Below are 20,431 nucleotides of genomic sequence, written 5' to 3' on the forward strand. Positions count from 1 at the left end.
AAATTAAAAATAAATAAAAGAATTCTAAGGCGATCTAAAAAAATAGTCTTGTATCAGTGCTAATTTCCTGATTTTATAATTGTTCTATGTTCTATGTAAATGTAAGATGTTAGCATTTGAGAAGTCAGTTCAAGGACACGTGAGAATTCTTTGTATTATTTTTGCAACTTTTTTGTAAATGTGAAATTACTTCAAAATGAACAGTTAAAAACAACTTTTTAAAAGTGGTTATTAGTTGATAATTATTGAAGCTCAGAGATGGGTCCATGGAGGTTCATTACGCTACATTCTCTAGTTGCAGAGATATGTAAAATGTTCCATGATCAAAAGTTAAAAAGAGGTTTAAGATACAAAACAGCCACATGCAAAGTATAGACATTGTGAGATTTGATTTAACCAAATCAATGTAAAAGAACATTTCTGAGATAGGGGCATTTGAATTCAGATCAGTATTACATAATACTAAGGAATTGCTAATGATTTTGGGGAGTAGGTTTTCTTTCATTGTGATAAAATACACATTGGATTTACCAATGTAATCATTTTAAAGTGCTCAAATCTGCGGCATTAAACACATTTACAATATTGTGTGACCATCACTGCTATCTAGTTCCAGACATTTTTGTCACTCCAAAAGGAGACCTCATACCCACTAAGCAGTCACCCCTGTTCCCCCACACTCCCAGCCCCTGGCAACCACTACTCTATTTTACGTCTCTATGGATTTGCCTCTTCTGGACATTTCATATAAATATATGATATATAAACTGTGGCCTTTGTGACTGGCTTCTTTCACTAACCATGTTTTCAAAGTTTACTCGCATTATATCATTTATCAGTATTTCATTCTTTTTATAGCTGAAATATCCCATTGTGTGAATATACCACATTTAGTTTGTCACTCATTTGCTGAGGACCATCTGCACTGTTTCTAACTTTTGGCTATTGTGAATAATGCTCCTATGAATAATGACGGATAAGTTTTTATTTGAATGCCTGTTTTCGATCCTTTTGGTTATATACCTAGGAGTGGATTGCTGGGTCGTGTGGAAAGTCTACGTTTAACTCACTCAAGAACTATCTTCCGTAGTGGCTATTTTTCATAGTGGCTGCTCCATTTCACATTCCTACCAGTATGGGGGTTCCAATTCCTCTACATTCTTGCCAATACTTTTTTTCCGGTGTGTTTTTGTTTTTGTTTTAGTTATTATGGCCATCCAAGTGGGTATGAGTGGGACTTCAGTGTAACTTTGATTTGCACTTCTCAAGTGACACTGAGCATCTTTTTGTGTTCTTAGCCATTGTTAGGTGTTTTAAAGCATTGCACAGTCAAAATTAACCATCTTTTTTTGAAAGGCATACTATAATATGAAAGGATATAGTAACAATAAGTCTGGGATTTGCTTTAAAACACAAGAACAAAAGAAAAACAAGTAAAATTTTAAAAAGAAAGAAAGAAGGGATAGAAAAAGGGAATTTGGCAAAATCTTTTAACTGTTGTATCTGGGTGATGGATATATGGGGGAAATCACTGGACCATTTTCTCTGTTTCTATGTATATTTGTAATTTATCAAAATAAAAAAGAAGTTCTGCCCTATGAAACAGAATCATGAAAAAACAGGTTATTTATTTCTGCAGTCTTCATTCATTGAAACACAAGCCTCTTTTTCTCCACCAGGTTCACAGGGTACTTCCTAGGTGTTTCCTGGAACCCCAAGACCCTGTGCCTTCTGACATCTGTGAATACTGGGGCGGGGGGGTGGTCCGAGCACAGGGGTTCCAGATTTGCGTGGCAGAGGGCCATCTTCCTCCAGCATCGTGAGAGACCAGTGCTCTAGACTGGAGCTCATGTGGGAAATTCAGGTCCAACAGTAATGGAAGCCCAGGGGATCCTGGGGCACCAGCCTCACCACAGGGCACTGACATTGACCCCTGGTTCCATGTCTAAGATGGACAGCAGGGCAGCCTGGGGTCAACTACAGACACGTGTCCAGTTTCTTTAACGATGCTCTCAGGACACGGCCAGCTGGAGAAGACCGGCTCCACACGCCCTGGGAAGGGGACGTGCACTGTGGACACTGAAATCATAACCGCTTCTTTTTCTTTTAAAGATGTACGTTTGGAAGGCAATCTATCTCAAAACTGTCATTAATGTAAAGGTGGCAAGATGTGTGATTTTATTTTACATAGTGTTTTAATCTTGTTATCTATTGTCTTTCCAGGGAAATATTTTTAATATACTAATAGGCTTTGTCAATTCTTATCCTTCCAGAAAAAAAGCAAATGTCACTTGGGAAAAGCCAAAGGCATTTCTGCTCCTCACTCTTATACCGAAACGAATGTAACAGGTTACAACGTGCAGCGGGCCCCCTTTGCTGTTTTTCCCCCGCTTACAGTCAAATCGGCTCTCACGGCGGGGTCCACCCACGGCTGCCAGCCGACCCTCGCAGCCTGCCTGAGCCCTGGAACCCCTCGTGCCCCACGGCTGCCCCTGCGTAGTGCCCCGGGCCTCCCCAGAGAGCCGCCTCCACCACGCGTACTTCGTCGGAGCATCCTACCTGGTGGGCCTCCACCCCCATCTGCTGCAGGGCAGACTTGAAAAACTCAGGAGAAGGTTTCCCCACCACCTCGGCTTCGATACCACAGGCGTACTGGGGAGAGAAGGGATGAAGCAACAGGTGAAGGCCCGACCTGCAGCGGAGGCCTCCCTCTGGGGAATCAGGGACGGAGCGCCTGGAATGCCGCCATGGGCCAGGGGCCTCCGAGGGGCGGGGCGCGTGGGCTGGGAGACCACCCGCAGCAAGAGCGGGATGACGCCACACGGGGCCCTGCGGGACGCTCGGGGCCCCTCCCCACCAGGCGCCCGGCACTGGCTCGAACACCCTGGCTCGAACACCCGACCGCAGCGGGGGGTGGCCCGCAGCTAGCAGAGCCACAGGCGTCATTCGGGCACCCTGGCCAGCGTTCTCACTACTTCCCCCACCCGCCCCAGCTCCGTCACAGCCCCTCCAGGAAAGCAGGGCCCAGGGCTCCCGCGCCTGTCTGGCCGTCCCTCCCACCTGCGTGCAGGGCGGTGACAGGACCTGATGGGGGCAGGAGCCTAGGCCAGGACAGCTGGGCAGGCATGGGTCAGAGCGGACGTCACGGAGCCCCATCTGAGCCTGGCCTTGCAAACAGGGAGGGGGTCAGGAAGGAGCACAGTTAGCACGTTAAGCTCCAGATGCCCAAGGTCAGCAGAGAGGCGGGTGGTCCGCACAGATCCAGACTCCAGGGTCCGAGGAGAACGGCAGAGAGCATGCTGGGAGGGCCAGCCGGGTCAACGCCGGCAGTGCCGCGGTGGAGGAATGGGAGGGACAGGAGAGAGGAGCGGCCAGGGCAGCTGATTGGCCAGGCCCCAGAGGAGAGGGGCGCTGACATTTTCAAACAGGAGGGCCTCTTTTGAAAACATAAAGGGTGATGCAAACGCGGAGCACACCCACTTCCCCAGAAAGGCCAGAAACGTCCCAGGGGCCCTGAGGTCTGAAGCGGGCTGGGACAGACCCAGGCAGGTACCTCGAGCGCCTTCGTGTAGGCACCAACGTCCAGCATCAGGCCGGAGGTCTCCTTGTAGTAGCGCCTAGGAAAGAGCAGAGGGGACAAGGTGAGCTGAGCCCATGCTCCAGGAAATGCCGAAAGAAACTGCCCTGTCCTGGTTCTGCCAGCTCAAGAGAACCGAGTCATGGGGGAGGGTCAGTCCACATGCCATGCTGAGAATGACTGATGGAGGTCAGCACAACGGGGCCCACTGGCGGGCCGCCACACGGGGTGGGAGAGACCGTGAGCCAGCAGCTCTGTCAGAATGGCCCCTGCTGCCAGGCTTGTGGGGCCCCACTGCAGTGATTAACGGGGGACCCACGGGGCAGATGGATCCAGTTGCTAACAGGGTAAAACAAGAGACCTGTGTTCTGGGAAGGACAGCAGCCCCACAGAGCACGTGGGGAACCCCTACTTGCTAATCATTAACCCCTTATTACTGCCTGCAGAACAAACCCCATTAGTCCCACAGCGCCCTGCCGCGTCTCCTATTAGCCAGAGGTCAGAGAGGCGCCGGGCTTCGTGGGCGCCAGATGCTTTCCCAGACGACTGCAGCCCTCGGTCTCCCTGGGGACTAAGACGGCTTGGCTCTCGGGACCCTTCGCCCTTCCCCATGCCCTTCGAATCGGGGCGACATTAAACAGCGGGTACACACGGAGCCAAAGAGAAGAAGGGCGAAGTGTGCTGACCTTGGGGTTCACATCCGCGCTCGCTGCTTTTTAACAGCGGGACTCTGAGTAGCTTAAGCCCACTGGGCCCGAGTTTCCCAATCCGCCAGATGGGCGAAAACAAGACAAAACAGAACAGCACCCACCTCACGGATCACTGAAAGGCTTGAATAGAATAATGCGTGCAAAGTTCCTAACATGCTGCTAGCATACAGCAACTGCTCAAAATACAGTGGAGAATATTACTGTAAATAATTGTTCATCCAGACTGGGAAACAGGCAGTCAGCTCTGAGCTGGGGAGGAAAGAATGAACACAGGTCTAATTTGTGGGGCTGAAACCTGTTCTGAGCCCGTAGGAAAAACGAGCTGCCCCAGAGCTGTGCCCTTCCTCCAGCTCTGCTGTGCCCAGGGACACCACCTGTCCCTCCCTGCCCCGCCTGACGCCTTGAAGGCTGCTGGAATCCATGCAGCCCACCTGCATCCATTCACCCGAAGCTCAGGTGAGACACGCGCTCTCTGCTCTGCGTTCTCTACCGCCGCCTCGGTGGCCTCCAGGCTGAACGAGGCAGGCTGCAGGGCGTCAGCTAAACCCTCGGCCCCGGCAAGGGCTGGTCCCCTGCCACTCACCCCCGTCGGGCGATTCGGAGCCTGCAGCCCATCTGTTGAAGCTGTGGGGCATCCCCTGTTGTGACGGGACTCATTGGCCTCCAAGTGAACCCCAGGCCTCTCCAACACGGTCCAGGCTCTGTGCTCTATGGGCCACCCCATAGGACATGGATGAGCTGGGACACTGCATGCATTCAGGAAGGTGCCTGCTAGTCAGAACTACCACCTGCTTACAGAGTTGGGACCTGCAAATGCTCCCCCTTTTAAAGGGTGACCCCCCAAAACAGGCTTAGAGGTCCATAATTGCATTTGTCTTAAAGCCAAGATGCAGACGTGTATTCTGCATTTATACAGCCTCCAAAAAGCTTCCTTTTATTTTTCCCATTTCTACAATCAACTACGTTGGCATGAAGATTTCCTTCGGTACGTAGGTCCGGAGTCGTAAGAAATCACGAGTAAAGCCAAGTTTAGCTGAAAGGAAGAGGGAGATGCAGGGTGCTGGGGCCTGAGCTCGCTGGCACTGAAGTTGGCATCTGTTAGCTCAGTCCCCAGACATGTAGGACACAGCTACCTCACCCCTTGGCAGGACTTGGGGACACTCTCAGACCCAGGCTGCCCCCCAGGCACTCCTGGTCTTGAGGGAAGCAGAGAAGTCCACAAACAAATATAAATATGGAAGGACAAGACACAGGCGATGAGGAGCACCATGTGTTCTCTGCGGTCTGCTCAAGTAGGCCAGACATGCTGGGGACAGGGACACAGGGAGGCGCCCCAGAGAAGGGAGTATCAAAGCAGAGACTCGAAGCTCAGGAAAGGGGGGGGGTGGAAGAGTCCAGGCCCAGGGGCCTCTCAGAATCAACAGCAGCACCCCACAGAGGACTCCATGGGCCAGAAGCTGCTCTAGGCACAGGCCTCGGTCAGGTACTCAGGGAGACACCCGCCCTTGTCCCCTCAGCCTGATGACTCCTGCGGGAGGGAAAGAAGGGGGATGTGTGAGTCCAGACTGGGAGGGAGGGGAACAAGGACGAGACATGCTGAAATGAGCCAGGGACAGAGGAGAGGGTGAGGAAAGACTGGAGCCAGCATAGGAGAGACTCACCCCGAAGCCAAAGAAAACGATTACAGAACCACACCACAGGCACAGCTCTGTTTGGAGCTGAGGATTCTGGGGGCCTCTGACCCAGCGCCCTGGGCCGGCTAGAGGAGGCAGAAGCTGGGCAGCCTCCTTGATGGAAAAACCTTCCAAGGACGGCCACGCGGCACAACTTTTGTCTGCCTCATGCTCCCCCAGCCTTTCTTCCAAAGTGACAGAAACCTGGACTTTTTTAGGTTTAATGTTCGTTCTGATGTGAGGGAAAAAACTGAACATCGGCTTAAAATACACAATTAAAACTGTCTTTGTTACACGAATTTTTAGAGTCTAAAGAAAAAAACTGACTTCCATAAACCAAAATTAGAAACCTCACTATTTCTTGTTTAGCTGAATATGAGCTTGTTTTTGTAGTGGCCAGAATTTTTCCTGATTTCTCATTCATTCAGAAAAACAAAAAGACATCTTGAAGGCCATCTGTTAGCTGAAAACATTTTTAGAGACACATTAAGTACAAGTACCTGTTAATATTCTTCAATATAAAAGCCCAAGTTACTCTCGAAACATAAAAGATTTGCTATATTTATCTTTTGTTACCAGCATAACAAAAGCGGCAGGAGGCCTGGCCAGAACCGGAGTGCTCGGCCACAAAGAAGCAGCCGTGGGTGCTGGGAAGACAGGGAAAACCCAGGAGAAGCAGCCACATAGATTTGATGCTTTATTTTCGTGTCCTTCCGATTATTCAGCACAACCTCCCTTCGAAATGACCACCTGACCTTTCCGACAAGAGCCATTAACCTTCCATAGTCTGTCACGTAAACAGCTTAATTTTCTGACTGAGGCATGACAGAAGAAATTACAAAGGCAATTCCCATTCTCGGTCCAAACAGATGCCAAATGTAAATCACCCCATTCCCAGGAGCAGGGCATTCTGCCCCAGCGCACCCGCCAGCCGGCCTCCCCCGGGCCCCGCTCGGCCCCGCTCTGGTGGAGGGCAGCCCTCCGCCATTAGTGACCCCCACTCTGACGTGACAACAGCTCTTCATGAGTCCTTGGGCTGTCCCGGGAAGCTGAGACCTAGGCCCAGAAGCTGTCGGTTCCTTTCTCTTGTTTCTGGGTGCCCAATCCGCAGCCCAAGCCAGAACCCCCATCAGCTAGAGGCCCCACTAATCGCTCCCTCGTAAAACAAACCCTTGCCAACTATCAAATCTGTGGCAGAACTACCAAGCTAAAAGCAACTGATTCCATAGTTTTTCTTTTCGACAACATATCTACTTTGACTACTTCCCGTAATCCGAAATAACAGCTTTCAATAATTAGAGACAATTTAAAGAAAAAAGTTTTAACAAAAATTACAGCAGACCTTCTTCCTTATGTTGTTATCTAGTTGGGGTCAGTGACATTAGGGGTCCCCAACGGACCAAGGCTGGCATGTGGATGGGTGAAACAGGCCAGGTTCTGTGGTCTGCAGTGACCTACACATACGGTTGTAAGGCCGGGAAGGGGCTGTGATGGTTAATTTTACACGTCAAATCAGTGGGGCCGAGGCACCCAGACGTCTGGTCAAACATTATTCTGGATGTTTCTGAGATAGCGTTTCTTAGATGAGAACTACAGCTAATCAGTGGGCTCTGCGTAAGGCAGATTCCCCTCCATAACATGGTGGGCCTCATCTAATCAGATGAAGGCCTGAGCAGAACAAAGTCTGACTTCCCTGAGGAAGAAATCTTCCAGCAAACAGCTTCTGGACTCAGACTGCAACTCTTCCCTGAGTCTCTGGCCTGAAGACATGGGACTTACCTGGCCTCCACAATCAATTCCTCTTTATAGAGATCCACATCCTGCTGGCTCTGTTTCTCTGGAGAACCCTGACTAATACAGGACATGTTTTATCTGTAGGATAAACACACTAGAATATTTTTAGTTCTCAAGAGAAATAGATCCTCTTTTCTTTCTTGAGATTTCTTTCGTTTGCCTGTTTTGATAGCAATAGAGCCAGGAAGCCATATTTCCCTACTGCGTGTAGAAACAGTACAAGGTGAACGGCCAGTGGCTGGGAAGCGTGGAGAACAGGTTAACAGGAAGGGGTGGGGTCTGGGTGGACGGGAACCACCGGGCGGGGGCTTCAGCGAAGCTGAGGTGCGCTCAGGAATGTGGGGCCCAGCACTGTCGGATCTTCTGAGTTTTCAAAAGATCCAGAAATCTGGATATTTTATGTAAAATCTCCCAATTTTTAAACACGGGCTCAAAAAGGCTTAAGATTTTTGTGGGCCAAATATTTGCTCTAGAATGTAGCCTGGGGTGACGAGCATGGGCTTTGGGTGGCACTCCTGGCCCTGCCTGCACTTCCTTCACCCCCAAATGCCTCAATATACCCACCAGAGTTTAAAATGGCCATTAAACTCTCTAGAGCTCACAGGGCTCTGGCTTTAACAAGACGGAGCACATAAAGGGCTTAGCCATGGCCGGCAGCCAGATAAACAGTCTCTCCCTTGTCTCTTCTCAGAGGGGGCCCCGTTGGGCAGGCAAAGGCAAGGAGTCCCCGGCCAGCAGCATGTCAGCTGGGAAAGGCTCCCCAGAGATGGCCCTGGACTTCCTGTGTCACATGAGAAGCTGGGGCGGGACTCCAGTGTCCCTGGAACTTGGGAGAGCCCGTGATTCTAAAATCCTGGCACTGCTTCTGTGGACGACAGCACAGAGCTGCACAGCTGTCTGGAAAGCAACTGGGTGGCATGCAACGCGCATCCTCTGAAACGCACAGGCGCCCATCACGGCCCTGCTTAGGCAGGAAATCGGAAAAACCCAAACGACCATCAGCGGCCGTCAGTTAAAAATACTGCAGGATATGCACAGGAGCAATAACCAGGCCCCAGGGTTACCTATTGCATGGAAAGTCGCTCACAAAACATTTAGTAAACAATACAAACCGGGCGACAAAACTAGGTCAAGTTCAATGCCGATGTGAATATGTCCATTTGTGATCATCTATCTGTACAGGAACCACTGGGAAAGACACACAAAACGCTGATGGCTGTTTTCCTTGTGCCATGGAACTGAAAATACTTTTCATTTTCTTCTTTTTCTCATCTGTATTCTCTAATTTTTCTTCAATGGTGGTAGAAGATGTTAAGAAAAATAACCAACAGGTTTTTTTTGAAGAAAGAGATGGCGAGGTCCATGCTACAGACTCAGAGAAAAACGGTCACGAAATCACTTGACAGAGACCACGCTCTGCGCCCAGAGGGGTGGGCACGGGCCCGAGCATCCCACAGGCCTCAAGCCTATCTTCCCTACTTAGGTGTCCCCTTCGCGCAATCCCTCAACGCCTTGTGCTGTGTCCTGTGCGGATGCACCTTCCCCCCCTTTGCTCTAAACTTGGGACAATCGACACTTCCCGCGTGAGATCTCCAAGAGGGTCTCCGTCTGCAACGACCGTCCCCTGACCCGGCCTCTCCCAGCCCAGGGCCCACAGGGAAGTTTGACCAACCAGCTCCTGCGGATTCTAAACACCTCGAAAAGTATTAAAAGAAAGGAAGAAATGAAAGGCAAGAAAAGGGGGAGAGGGAAAAGGAAGTCGCCCTGTGCCCGCCCCCGCCCACTTTTCTGCATCCTTCTCTACTTGGTTCTGCAAGTCAGAGACCCAGAGCATCGCAAAGCAGCCAGAAATGACTCTCCCTGGAGCCGACTCACCCTCTTCCCAGTGATATGAGCACAGGGTTTTCCAGCTCCATGAGCACCTGGAAGGCTTTATTCATGTTTTGATAAGAAAAACTTTCTCCTGCATCTGCAATTACGACACAGTTGGGGTTGGACGTGTCAACCTGAGCAAATTCTGAGCGGACTCCTGGAAAGAGAGAGAGAAAGGATAAAGCCAAGGGTGACATGCCTCCCTCCCGTCTCCTGGATACCTTCTGTGTACCACATCTGTCCCCTTCTGGTCCCCACATGTGCCATGGGGGGTGGGCAAGGAAGGGGTGTGATTCTCGCTTCATAGGTGAAGGAACTCCAGCTCCCCACTGTTAGAGAGCTAGTCAGGAGAAAGACTGATCCACCCTAACACCAGCATGACCCCGAAGCGCCCTTAGTTCAATGCCACAGGCAGGAAACCCACAGCTTTGCAACTAAGAAGGGAGATCTGCCTGGAGGACAAGATTCCTAGATGTTGGATGAAACAAGGCTGCTTGCAACCTTTATAGGGCTGGCACTGCTGGCCCCAAACTGTAAGAACCACCGACACATTTCGGCCAACGCCCCCGGAGATGGGACAGCAGGGAAACACGTACATCCTAAGCAGGGGCAGAGTTGCGTCCCCACCAGCCCAGTTCACCAGCCCCCTCAGAAAAGTCTCTTCCTCCTTCTCCTCTGCCCTCCCCCATTTCATGTGAAAAGAGGGAAAAGTTGCGAGGATAAATCAAGTCGTTGGCCTCATGTTTTCAGTTCCTAGGAAGAAACATACTCTCATCTACATATTAGATGTTGACCTTTCTGGATCGAAAAAAAATGAAGTAACCAGAAAGAGACACAACTTCATACCCAGGAGAATGGCGAGAATCAAAAAGCTGACACCAGCAAGCGCTGGTGAGCACGTGGGACCGCGGCCACCCCTGGAGGGACGTGGAAGGGCGCCGCTCCTCAGGAAGGGCTGGCGGTCTGCAGATCGCACACGCGCCTGCCCTGCAACCCAGCAACTCCACCCCTAGGTGTTTACTGAAGTCTGCACAGGAACATTCGCTGCAGAGCTATCCCCAAGAGCCTAAAGCTGGACACCGTCCAGGTGTCCGCCAGGAGGAGCTGATCCACCCTAAGGAGAAAGACTGATCCACCCTAACACCAGCATGACTCCGAAGCGCCCTTAGGCTGGGTGAACAGGCCGTGGGGGGTTCGCTGGACACCATCCAGGTGTCCACCAGTGGAGGCTGGGCGAACGGGCAGTGGGGGGCTCGCTGGATGAACACCGCTCCGCGGTGAAAGGGACACCTGACCATATGGCAGAGTCTTACACACAGTACGCTGGGCAAAAGGACCCATCCACCCAAGGCTACTGTGAAAGGAAGTGGACTCAGCAGGCTGGGCTGCTCAAACCCTGTCCATCCCGAAGGCAGGTTGTCTTCAGGATGGGCCCCCCACCAGCGTCGGGGGATAAGCTGAGCCCCGGAAGGAGTGGCTTTGCAGGCCCAGGTCCCCGGGCCAAGCTGACTCAGTTTGACGTCTGGAGGAGCTGGTCAGCCTTGTGGGCACCGCACATCTACCTGACTGACCCTAATCAAAACCCTGGACACGAGGTCCCAGTGAGCGTCTCTGGGTGACGACACTTTGCATGCACTGTCACACATCACTGTGGGGAGGATTAAGCACACTCCAGGGCAGCTTCCTTGGAAGAGACAACTGGAAGGTCACGCCTGGATTCTCCAGCGGTTTGTCCCCTCAGGCGTCTCTGCCCTTTGCTGAGTTTAATCTTTTCTTTCACTGTGATAAACTGTAACCATGTGTATGACAGCTTTTCTGAGCCCTGTGAGTCCCTTCTAGCAAATCATCAAGCCTGAGTGTGGTCGTGGGGACCCCAACACAACTAGATGTTGTATGATTCTGTTTATATGACACTCTACCCAAGGCCAACTTATTTACAATGGAAAAAATTCAAATAGCCGGTGTCGCTAGGGGAGGTGCGGACTGACTGGGAAGGGCATGGAAAGGACCTTCCAGGTGAGGACAAAGCATTGGATCTTGACAGGATTTTGGGTTACACAGATGGATGCACTGTCCAAACTCGACAAAAGCACACTTGAGGTGTTTGCACTTCATTGAACATAAATTTTATATCAAAAACACTGTAAACAGATACTGATCTCTAGTTAATGATGAGCTGAAGTGTACCAAAACATGCAGATTATTTTGAAATGCACCAGAGAGATGGATAGATGGATGGAGGGATGGGTGGATGTATAATGCAGAAAAGGGTAAAATGTCATTGGTAAAATCAAGGGGATGGGCATACAAATATTCTTTCGGCTTTGCTGTCATGTTTGAAATTTTCCAAAATAAAATGTTTGGGGAGAAAATTCATCGACAGTTAAACCTGAAAAAAGATTCGAAGTCTGAAAACATGGGTGCGGGTTCACGGCTGCCGCCGCCTCGTCTGACTCAGGGGTGAATGCATGCTGAATTTTCCTCTCCTCTCGGCCTGCTCGACCCGCTCCTCCCTTCGCCTTGGGAAGGGAGATTTTCTTTCCTAAGTCTTTCTGTTTCTTTGGGGACCTGTTCTAGGGACACTGGCAGGGATCCTGGGTCACAGAGGAAGGATTCCAAAAAACACGTTTTCTGAAGGCCAGGTGTGTCACATTCGAATGGCACCAAAGTTATGGATTTGACGCTTGGGCCTTTCAGGGAGCACTGCCACCTCTGGGAGCCCCCGCACCTGCCAGAATGCAGAAAACCATGCCCGCCTCTGCCAGCGGTTTATAAATAAAAATATCGAGTGCAGAGGAAGGAAGGAAGAAGACTCAGTGCAATGACAGAGAAACGTTCTGAATTCTGAAGCTCCGCTTATGTCTCTGCTTTTTAAATATTTAGAAGGCACAAGACATTTCTGTTCCTGCCTCCTGGGGATCAAAGTAGCTCTTTTCCTGTATCCAGACCAATGTCTGGACGTAAACCTTGTGCCATTTGCCGAAGCGGGACTGGTTTTCACAAATATAGTTCAGGCTATGGGCCAGACGTTAGAAATGCACAGGCTTCATTCCGCCCCATCATCCTCTCCCCGGCCCCCCCACTCCCACCCAGCAGAAGCCAATTTTGCCCCCTTGACATTCCCTGCCCTTCTAGGGACCCTCTGGTATGAGGCCGGGGATGGATGGGACCCATCGGGTTCCCACCCACAGGCCCATGAGCGATGGCAGCAGACCCAGGTGTTACCTCTGTGTCCTTCCCAGTGGTTTGGCCCAGGTGAGAGGGATGTCCTCCCCAACCCCTACCCTGAAAGGGGGCGCCTTCACCCACCAAGGCCCAGGGCCCGGCAGACCTACCATCGTGAACAAGCAGGTGTGGCCGAAGGCCTCGCTCCCTCAGGATCAGGCAGGCGGCCGGGGCCGGGGCGGTCACCTCGCCCTCAGAGATGTCGTAGCCCAGATGCCGGAGCAGCCCCACCAGGTGTCCCCGGGACTTCTGTGACTCGTTGGTGCAGAACCGCACCTTCAGCCGGGACCGCTTCAGTCTGCAGGCGGGAAGGACAGGTAGAGGGTGCCGTTACCACGTAGAGCGTGTGGCCTCCTGGGGAGGGGCCTAGGTGGATGCTTCTCCAAGGACAATCGGGTCACCGAGGTCCCTGAGGTGGGCCTTGACTGACCCCCGAGTGTTTGGACTGGGCTTTCTGAGCTGGAGCAGAGCCTTTCCAGGGGCCCTGAGCTCATTTTCATCCTTCCTCAGCTTGGCGCACCTGAGACGCCCCCAGGTTCCATCTGGCCTTTGCCCATGCCTCTCTTTCCCCTGGGACGTGTCGTACTCCCTGGGCCTGGGACCTATCTCTGCTCCCTGACCTGGGACATGTCCCCACTCCCTCAACTGGGACACACTGCCCCCAACAAGTGTCGATTCTTTCACCTTCAGAAACCCACGCACCACCTCCCCTCCACCACACCATCCCCTGGCTAAAGGTCACCTCCGATCATTTCTAGCAATTTCTCTGTGCCTTTCCACAATAATTACCACTCACATTTTGCATCTGAGCTACGTATGCCTAATTATGTCTGGATCCATATTTCCCCCAAAAGAGAAGGCTGAGGGGCCAAGCTGAGGTGTGCCTGCTTGTCCTGTCACCTACGTGCTCTGTGAGGTCAGGAAGGGGATCTGTTCTGCTCTCCTCAGCATCCCCAGTGCCTCACACAGGGCTTGGCACACAGCGGGCCCCTGATTAGCATGTGCTGAATGACTGACTGGTGTCAAGTCCAGTGACTGATGGCTGTTGAGAGGTACCCTTCCTTATGGCCACCCGATCACGCCTGCCACTTCCCTGAGGGAGTCCCAGACCTGCGGCTCCCCGTCCCCACGGGCCTCCACAGAAACAGACAGGACTCAGCGGTGAGAACACCGATTCCCACGTTCCCATGGGCCAACAGGTGCGACTTGGGAAGAAGTCTGCAGATCCACTGACAACAGAACGCAGACCCAGAGGCTGACAACGTCTTAATCAACGGCCCAGGTGGGTCAGTCCTTTCTTCGTATTTGTCTTTCCTAATCAGAGGGTTATGAATTATCAATTAGGCTTAGTGGTTAATTGCCCTTCATAAAGACAGCTTTCGTATTTTTAATTAGGCAGTTAATTATTGTGACTAATAGCATCCCCGTGTATACTGTGGACAGATCTTCATCGATTGGCGCCCGGAGCGTGTGATTCACACCCGAGTTAATGGAGCCGTTGCGTGAAGAAGTGCAGGGGGTGCCGGGGGACTAATTATTGCTAATGAATTATGATGTGACCTTCTCAGAACAGTGAACAATCGGCGTGGCGGTGAGAGGGCAGCGCCTCACATCTGCCGCTCCGAACACGACTTCAGATGCCAACGACAAAACGGGTGAGTATCAGAATGCACTGCACACACATCGAACACTGGTCTCCTCTGCGTAAGGTCATACAGAACGCCGGCTTTAAGATCAAAGTAACGGTTTAGGAATGGCGGTCCCTGAGAAATCTTGTGGGAAATGTTTGGGGAAGTCCCCTCCTTATGGGTCTGTCCACTCACGCCCCCAACTGCAGGCCTTGGATGCGTGTCTTTGTCACCAAGGACGCTTCCTGACCATTTGGGACAAGTCCTAGTTCCTCTCCTCATTGATTGTAGTTAGTGAAAATAATAAAAGTGCTCGTTATTGTTAGAATGGTAAATCGTGATTACATTACCCTGAGCCTTACCTGGGGCTCGGTGTCTGTGATTTGATTTCATCCTCTCTCTGAGGGCAGAGCCACACAGTTTGTGTTCCCTACATATATCCCCAGTGCAAGGTGCCCGGCGTGCAGGTGGTAGTCACTAAGCACGTGCTGATGGAGTAAATGAGCCAAGGAGGCAAGAACCGCTATCCCCATCCTAGGGACAAGAATACGAGGTGCCAGGAGGCAGAGACCTACAAGGTCACACAGCTTGTAAGAAACAAGCTGACAGCTGGCTACAGCTGTACGGTGGCACCATGATGGGAAAGGCCCCGTAGCCCCAGAACACCGGCCCAGCTCGTCCTGCTGGAAGGAAACTGACACTCTGCAAGTGGGAACAGGTGACATGGGGTGCGCCTGAGTGTGCACTTGGGGACCAAGAGTGTGAGAGAATGGGTCCACACTGAAGGCGAAGCCCTCGACACCCAATGCTGTGCACTGAATTGTGTCAAATGAGGTCACTGGGGTGGGACAGGGATGTGACAGGATTAGTGTCTTTATAAGAAGAGATACCAGAGATCTCTCTCTGCGTGCACATAGAAGAGGCCACGTGAGGACACGGCAAGGTGGCCACTTGCAACCAGGAAGAGAACTCTCGCCAGAAACCGACCCCGCTGGCACCTTGACCTTGGATGTCTGGCCTTCAGAACTCTGAGAAAATAAACTTGTTTAAGTCCCCAGTCGTGGCATTCTGCTGTGGTAACCCAAACAGACCAAGACAACCAAGGTACCAAATCCTTGGCATCTCTTCATGGGGTCTGCTGCCAGGTGTCACAGATTTGGCCTTGGGAGGCCTGGAGCATAAGATTCAGAATATCAGGAAAGCCCAAGCCAGGTGTGGCTTCAGGCTGTGGCCCAGCCAGCCAGGGCTCCCAATGGAGCAAAGTCAAGAGATTTCAGCACCAGGGACAGGCCCCACTCCAGGACAGGCCATGTTAGCCTTACCCCCAAAACCCAAGAACCGTAGGGACAGGGGGCTTAGTGTGGGTCCTCTCACCCCAGTCCAGAGGGGGGCTGCAGCCAGACAGCCCTCTGAGACCACGGCCGCTGCCGCAGTCTGCTGCCCCTCCCCAGGAGCCCCGTGAGAGTGGGATTTGCCCCCACTTCCTGTGGCCGCACCAGATCTTTGAACTGACCTTTACCTCATCCCGGCGGGCCAGGACAGCCTTTGAGTGACAACGACGTCGCCTGGTGCAATTACTGTGCATCATATGAACTGGTCCCCTGCAAATCACCTCGGACCTCACACATCTGCTGGCTGTCAGCATCTGCCGGGGGCGCTCACCCGAAAATAATGGAAGCCCTCTCGTTACCGTTCGGTAGCAGGTAGAGCTAGGACGATTACTGGACATCCCGACTGACCTTGGCACAGCTCCATAGCCTGCTGCGCTCTCGGCTCACCACAGAGGTGCCGGGAGGGGATGCTGGGCAGGGGGCAAGGAGACTGTCCCAGAGAAGGCCCCTCCCAGCTGGGCCCATCTCGGTCCCTACCCCAGCCCTTGGGAATCTGTCACCTTCGTCTGACCCAGAGTCTGCCTTCAGCCTCCCCTACCGCCAAGTCCCACTCATCCTCCAAGGCCTGGTTCATATGTCGCTTCCTCCGGTAAGGGCCGTGGACCCCCGCCCCGCCAGGTAGAGCCCGTCCCCCCTGCCAATAAATGAAACTCTGCCTCAGCTACCTCAGAGCCGAAAGGACATTTACATCTCTTGGGGTTGCTATGAACTGCAATGCTGCAACGCCGGTGGCCCCGGCCAAGGCCCTCAGGGAACGCTAGTCCCCAGAGGCACTGAGAGCTTTCTGTGCGGCTGGGCTCCGCCGGCCACGGTCTGATTCTGAGACCCCTGGCTCTTCTCTTGTAGAGAGCCGTGGAGGCTGAAACACACATTTGGAGAATTAAAACCTGCTTATTTGTTTTAAGAAAACACATGTTTAGAAGGTCAAATAGGAACCCACGATCAGAGCAGGGTTTGGAGTAGAACGATAGTCATCCAAGCACACGTTGATTCTGGGGGGACCTCGGCCCAGCTCCCCGAGTGTCCCAATGGGCATCAGCTCAGGGTCAGGGAGCCTCGTTGCGGCTGGAACAGCAACAGAAGGGCTTCTGTCCTGCTGGGAATGGGGCCTGGCTTCCCACTGGGGTCCTGCGCCTGCCCTTAGCTGGGCACCCACGGACCGGACTCTTGGGGTCCCTGAGACTCAGCCATGAAATGAGGTAACGGCAGCACCTGGCCTTCCAGCAACCTGGGGCTGGGCACTGCGGACGTACTGTGCGCCCTCCCTCACGCTGGCTGGGCACTGCGGACGTACTGCGTGACCCTCCGCCCATAGGTCCAGCTGTGCCTGCTGTATCTCCACCTTCCCTCCAGTGACCCACCGGTGCAGACCTTCCGACAAAGCCAGTGAGCAGCTGCTCACCTGTCCTGCTGGTCCCTCCCCACTCTCCATCTGACACTCTGCTGGCAGAATGTGTCATCAGAGTCCGGGCAAGAGACAGAGTCCGAAGTCTGGACAGAGAGAAGAGAGAACGTGGGAGATGACGACACGCATGGCTGGGCCCTGGCTCGGCCTCTCAGTCTGGGCCAGCCAGTGACCTGAGGGTCACGGCGATGAGGTCGAATAGACGTTAGGCAGGCCCCAAAGCCAGGTCCCTCAGGAAACACATGGCATACCTTCCCTGCGCCCATGACCACCTCGCCTGCCATCCTGTTTGTTCTCTCTCTGACCTGCCTGAGCCTCTGAGCTCAGATCAAAGAGAAATGCTGAGCCCACAAACATCAATTTACTATTTATTAATAAACACAATTCAGAATCGAATACGAGGAATCTAGAAGCCAAGGAGACCTCAGAGATTGTCCCGGTGGCTCATTTCACAAAGGAGATGAGCCCAGAGGGACACAAGGTGCCTAAGGACACGACCTGGGGAGTCATGGGTTCTTTGCACCACTCCTCAGCCTTGGAAAGTCAGCCACCAGCCAGGCCTCGCTGAGCACCATCAGGGGCTGGTCCAATGCCAGGTACTGCAGGGGACAGAAGTCAGGCATTCCCAGGGTAAGGTGGGAGCCTGGCTAGGGAAGCAGACACACCCATAGCACCTCCGCCACCTCTCACTGTGTGACCTAGGCTTGTCACCTAGCCCTTTTCAACTTCGGTTTCCACATCTGCAAAATGGGGCAGTAACAGTAGCTACTTAATACAGCCATTGTGAAGACTATAAATGAAAAGTCAAATGAGAACCACTTGGCACATTGCAAATACTCAATGAATGGCAGTGACAGCAATGGTGACGATGACAACCACACTCCTGACAACCCTAGTGCTGAGACGTCTGGGTCACTGAGGCAGGTAGTCTGACAGGAAGCCAGATGCCAGGTGAACCAGGGACAGCAGGAAGAGCCAGGAGGTGAGGGAGGCCTCGGCTGCTAGAGGGAGCCCAGAGACCATTACCAGGGGACACCGTCAAGAGAAAGGGCAAAGTTCAATCTAGCAAAGGGAGCCTGGGGCCAGCCTCAGGGTGACTGGTCCTGGAGGACATCCTTGGAGCACGCAGGACAGAGAGCCCCAACAACAGCTCCCACAGCTCCCAGTGACTGGATGCTCTCCCCCACACATTACCCACACGTTCACACTGAGTCAAGCCAATCTGACAGATGGGTCAAAATTCCCCTTTATGATGAGGACCTGGGGTTTGGAGGGGCCGAATGCCTCGCCCAGGCACACGACCTGAACGAAAACCTTTCAACGTTTGTGAAAATATATACAAAAGTGAAGAATCCAAGCCGCTGGCAAAGCAGAGTGATTTTGTTTGGAATGTGCAAGCCACGAAATGCTGCTTCAGCTCCTAGATGTGGAACAAGCAAAGCATTAAAGAAAAAAGATCTTACTTGACTCTTACACCCTGTGACTGTTACAGTGGGAAACTGAGGCACGAGAAGGTGAAGGAACTTGCCCAGGACCACTTCACAACCACAGGGTGGAGCTGGACTCGAAACCCAAGCCCACGAGGGTGACATCTACCTTTCTGGAGGTGACGGTACCTGCCTTGTGGAAAGAACCGGCATGAGATGCTTTTGAGCAAGTGCCGTCACCTCTCTGAGCCGCGGGTCCTTTCTCTGTGAACAGGGCCACATCCTGCCAGCCCTAGGGTCATGGGCAACCGCCCTGCTCACCACCCAGGGCAGGACCCAGCTCGGCTCTGCCAGTATGGCTCCTCCCAACATCCTTGGGGTGCCGGGGCAGGGTCGTGACTCCACCTGTGAGCTTCGTGTGTAACCTGGCCACGCATGCCTCCTGGTCAGCAGGCGCTTCCTACCAGAGGCAGCATTGTCAGGGGAACCATTCCTTCTGCCCCAGACCCCCACCCTGGCTGCCCTCGACTCCCATCCTGGCTGCCCTCGACTCTTGCAGGGTGACCCCCACCCACTGAGGCAGAGATCAGAAACCTGGCGCCAGCTCTTGTCCGGACAGGGAGCCATGGGGCGGCCTCACGCCTCCCTGGGTTCTTACTCCACCCACGATGCATGCGGGGTGTCGTGTCTCCTTTAACTACCTTTCTGAACAAAAAAGGCCCTTCGTACATGTTACTCTATGACTTTTTCACTTACTATATACAACGCTCATGCCACAGAAACAATGTCAACAACAAACAGAGCGACCTCGGTCTTCTTAACGGCTGCACAATATTCTGCAGTTGCATAAAACCGTATTGTCCCCTCGTTTCCTCCTGGTGGACACACAGGTTGTTTCCGGCCACGCAGGTGAGCTGTGAACATCTAAACTGTATCTACTGTGCGAGACGGCAATACTGTTACTCATCGAAACACGCGCATCACTTCCACGGACTCGTGATCAATATTACAGATTCGACCATTAAAAATACACACTATTCAAACATTGCTCTTTTACCTTTTTTTTTTTTTAATTTAGGGGTTCTACTCAAATTTCACTTGGGGGATAAATGCTCTGAGGCTAAGAGTTTGAAACCCTGCATCAGGATCCGCAGGGGACTCCAGCCTCCTGTGACCTGTGACACAAGAAAACACATTCCTTGCAGACCAGGGCTGCCTGAAGGGTGCGGGGCGGGGAGCAGTGGCGGGTGTGATGGAGGCCCGCAGGACTGGGCCAGAATCAGGAGAGGGAGGGGGCCGCGTCTCGAAACCCTGTGCTTCTGCGGAAACACAGAGGAAAAGGTCTGGAGGGACCCACCATGCCACCCTGGGGGAACGACCGGGACAGGGCCGGTGATGAGGGTTTGGACTCTGGACTCCGTACGTACATGCCCTGGTGGGAATGTTTACAAGAAGGAGGTCACCTATGACTTCTGACGCCTAAACAGCAGATATTATGAAATGAGAACACGCAGCCCGGAGGCAAGCGATATGTTCTCCCAGCCTCTAAACAAACCCAAACAAGTACCTGCCCCTCTGACATCCTTAAAGCCCCCTCGGGCAGGTGCGGGGCCACCTGCGGGGGGATGGGCTGAAGCAACGCAGGTGAAGCTCCCAGCCACCCACAGTCCCTAGCAGCAGCTCTTATTATTGCCACTCCTAGGGACCTGTGCCCCGCGGGCCGATGACA

General features: G+C 52.7%; 1 protein-coding gene across 6 annotated transcripts in view; it reads right to left on the minus strand.

The window, feature by feature from the left end:
• LHPP (phospholysine phosphohistidine inorganic pyrophosphate phosphatase) overlaps positions 1-20,431 on the minus strand; it is a 97,408-nt gene that overhangs the window by 70,572 nt on the left and 6,405 nt on the right. For 5 of the 6 annotated variants that reach the window (XM_039870760.1, XM_039870764.1, XM_039870763.1 and 2 more), the window contains exons 2-5: positions 12,962-13,149; positions 9,630-9,783; positions 3,554-3,617; positions 2,560-2,652 (exon numbers count right to left, since the gene is read on the minus strand). In XM_039870760.1, coding sequence (XP_039726694.1) covers positions 2,560-2,652; positions 3,554-3,617; positions 9,630-9,783; positions 12,962-13,149 — 499 coding nt within the window. The remainder of the gene's footprint in view (positions 1-2,559; positions 2,653-3,553; positions 3,618-9,629; positions 9,784-12,961; positions 13,150-20,431) is intronic. The other variant, XM_039870765.1, reaches the window with a different exon arrangement.

This window comes from Pteropus medius, unplaced genomic scaffold (assembly GCF_902729225.1).
Source record: "Pteropus medius unplaced genomic scaffold, Ma_sr-lr_union100, whole genome shotgun sequence".
NCBI lineage: Eukaryota > Metazoa > Chordata > Mammalia > Chiroptera > Pteropodidae > Pteropus > Pteropus medius.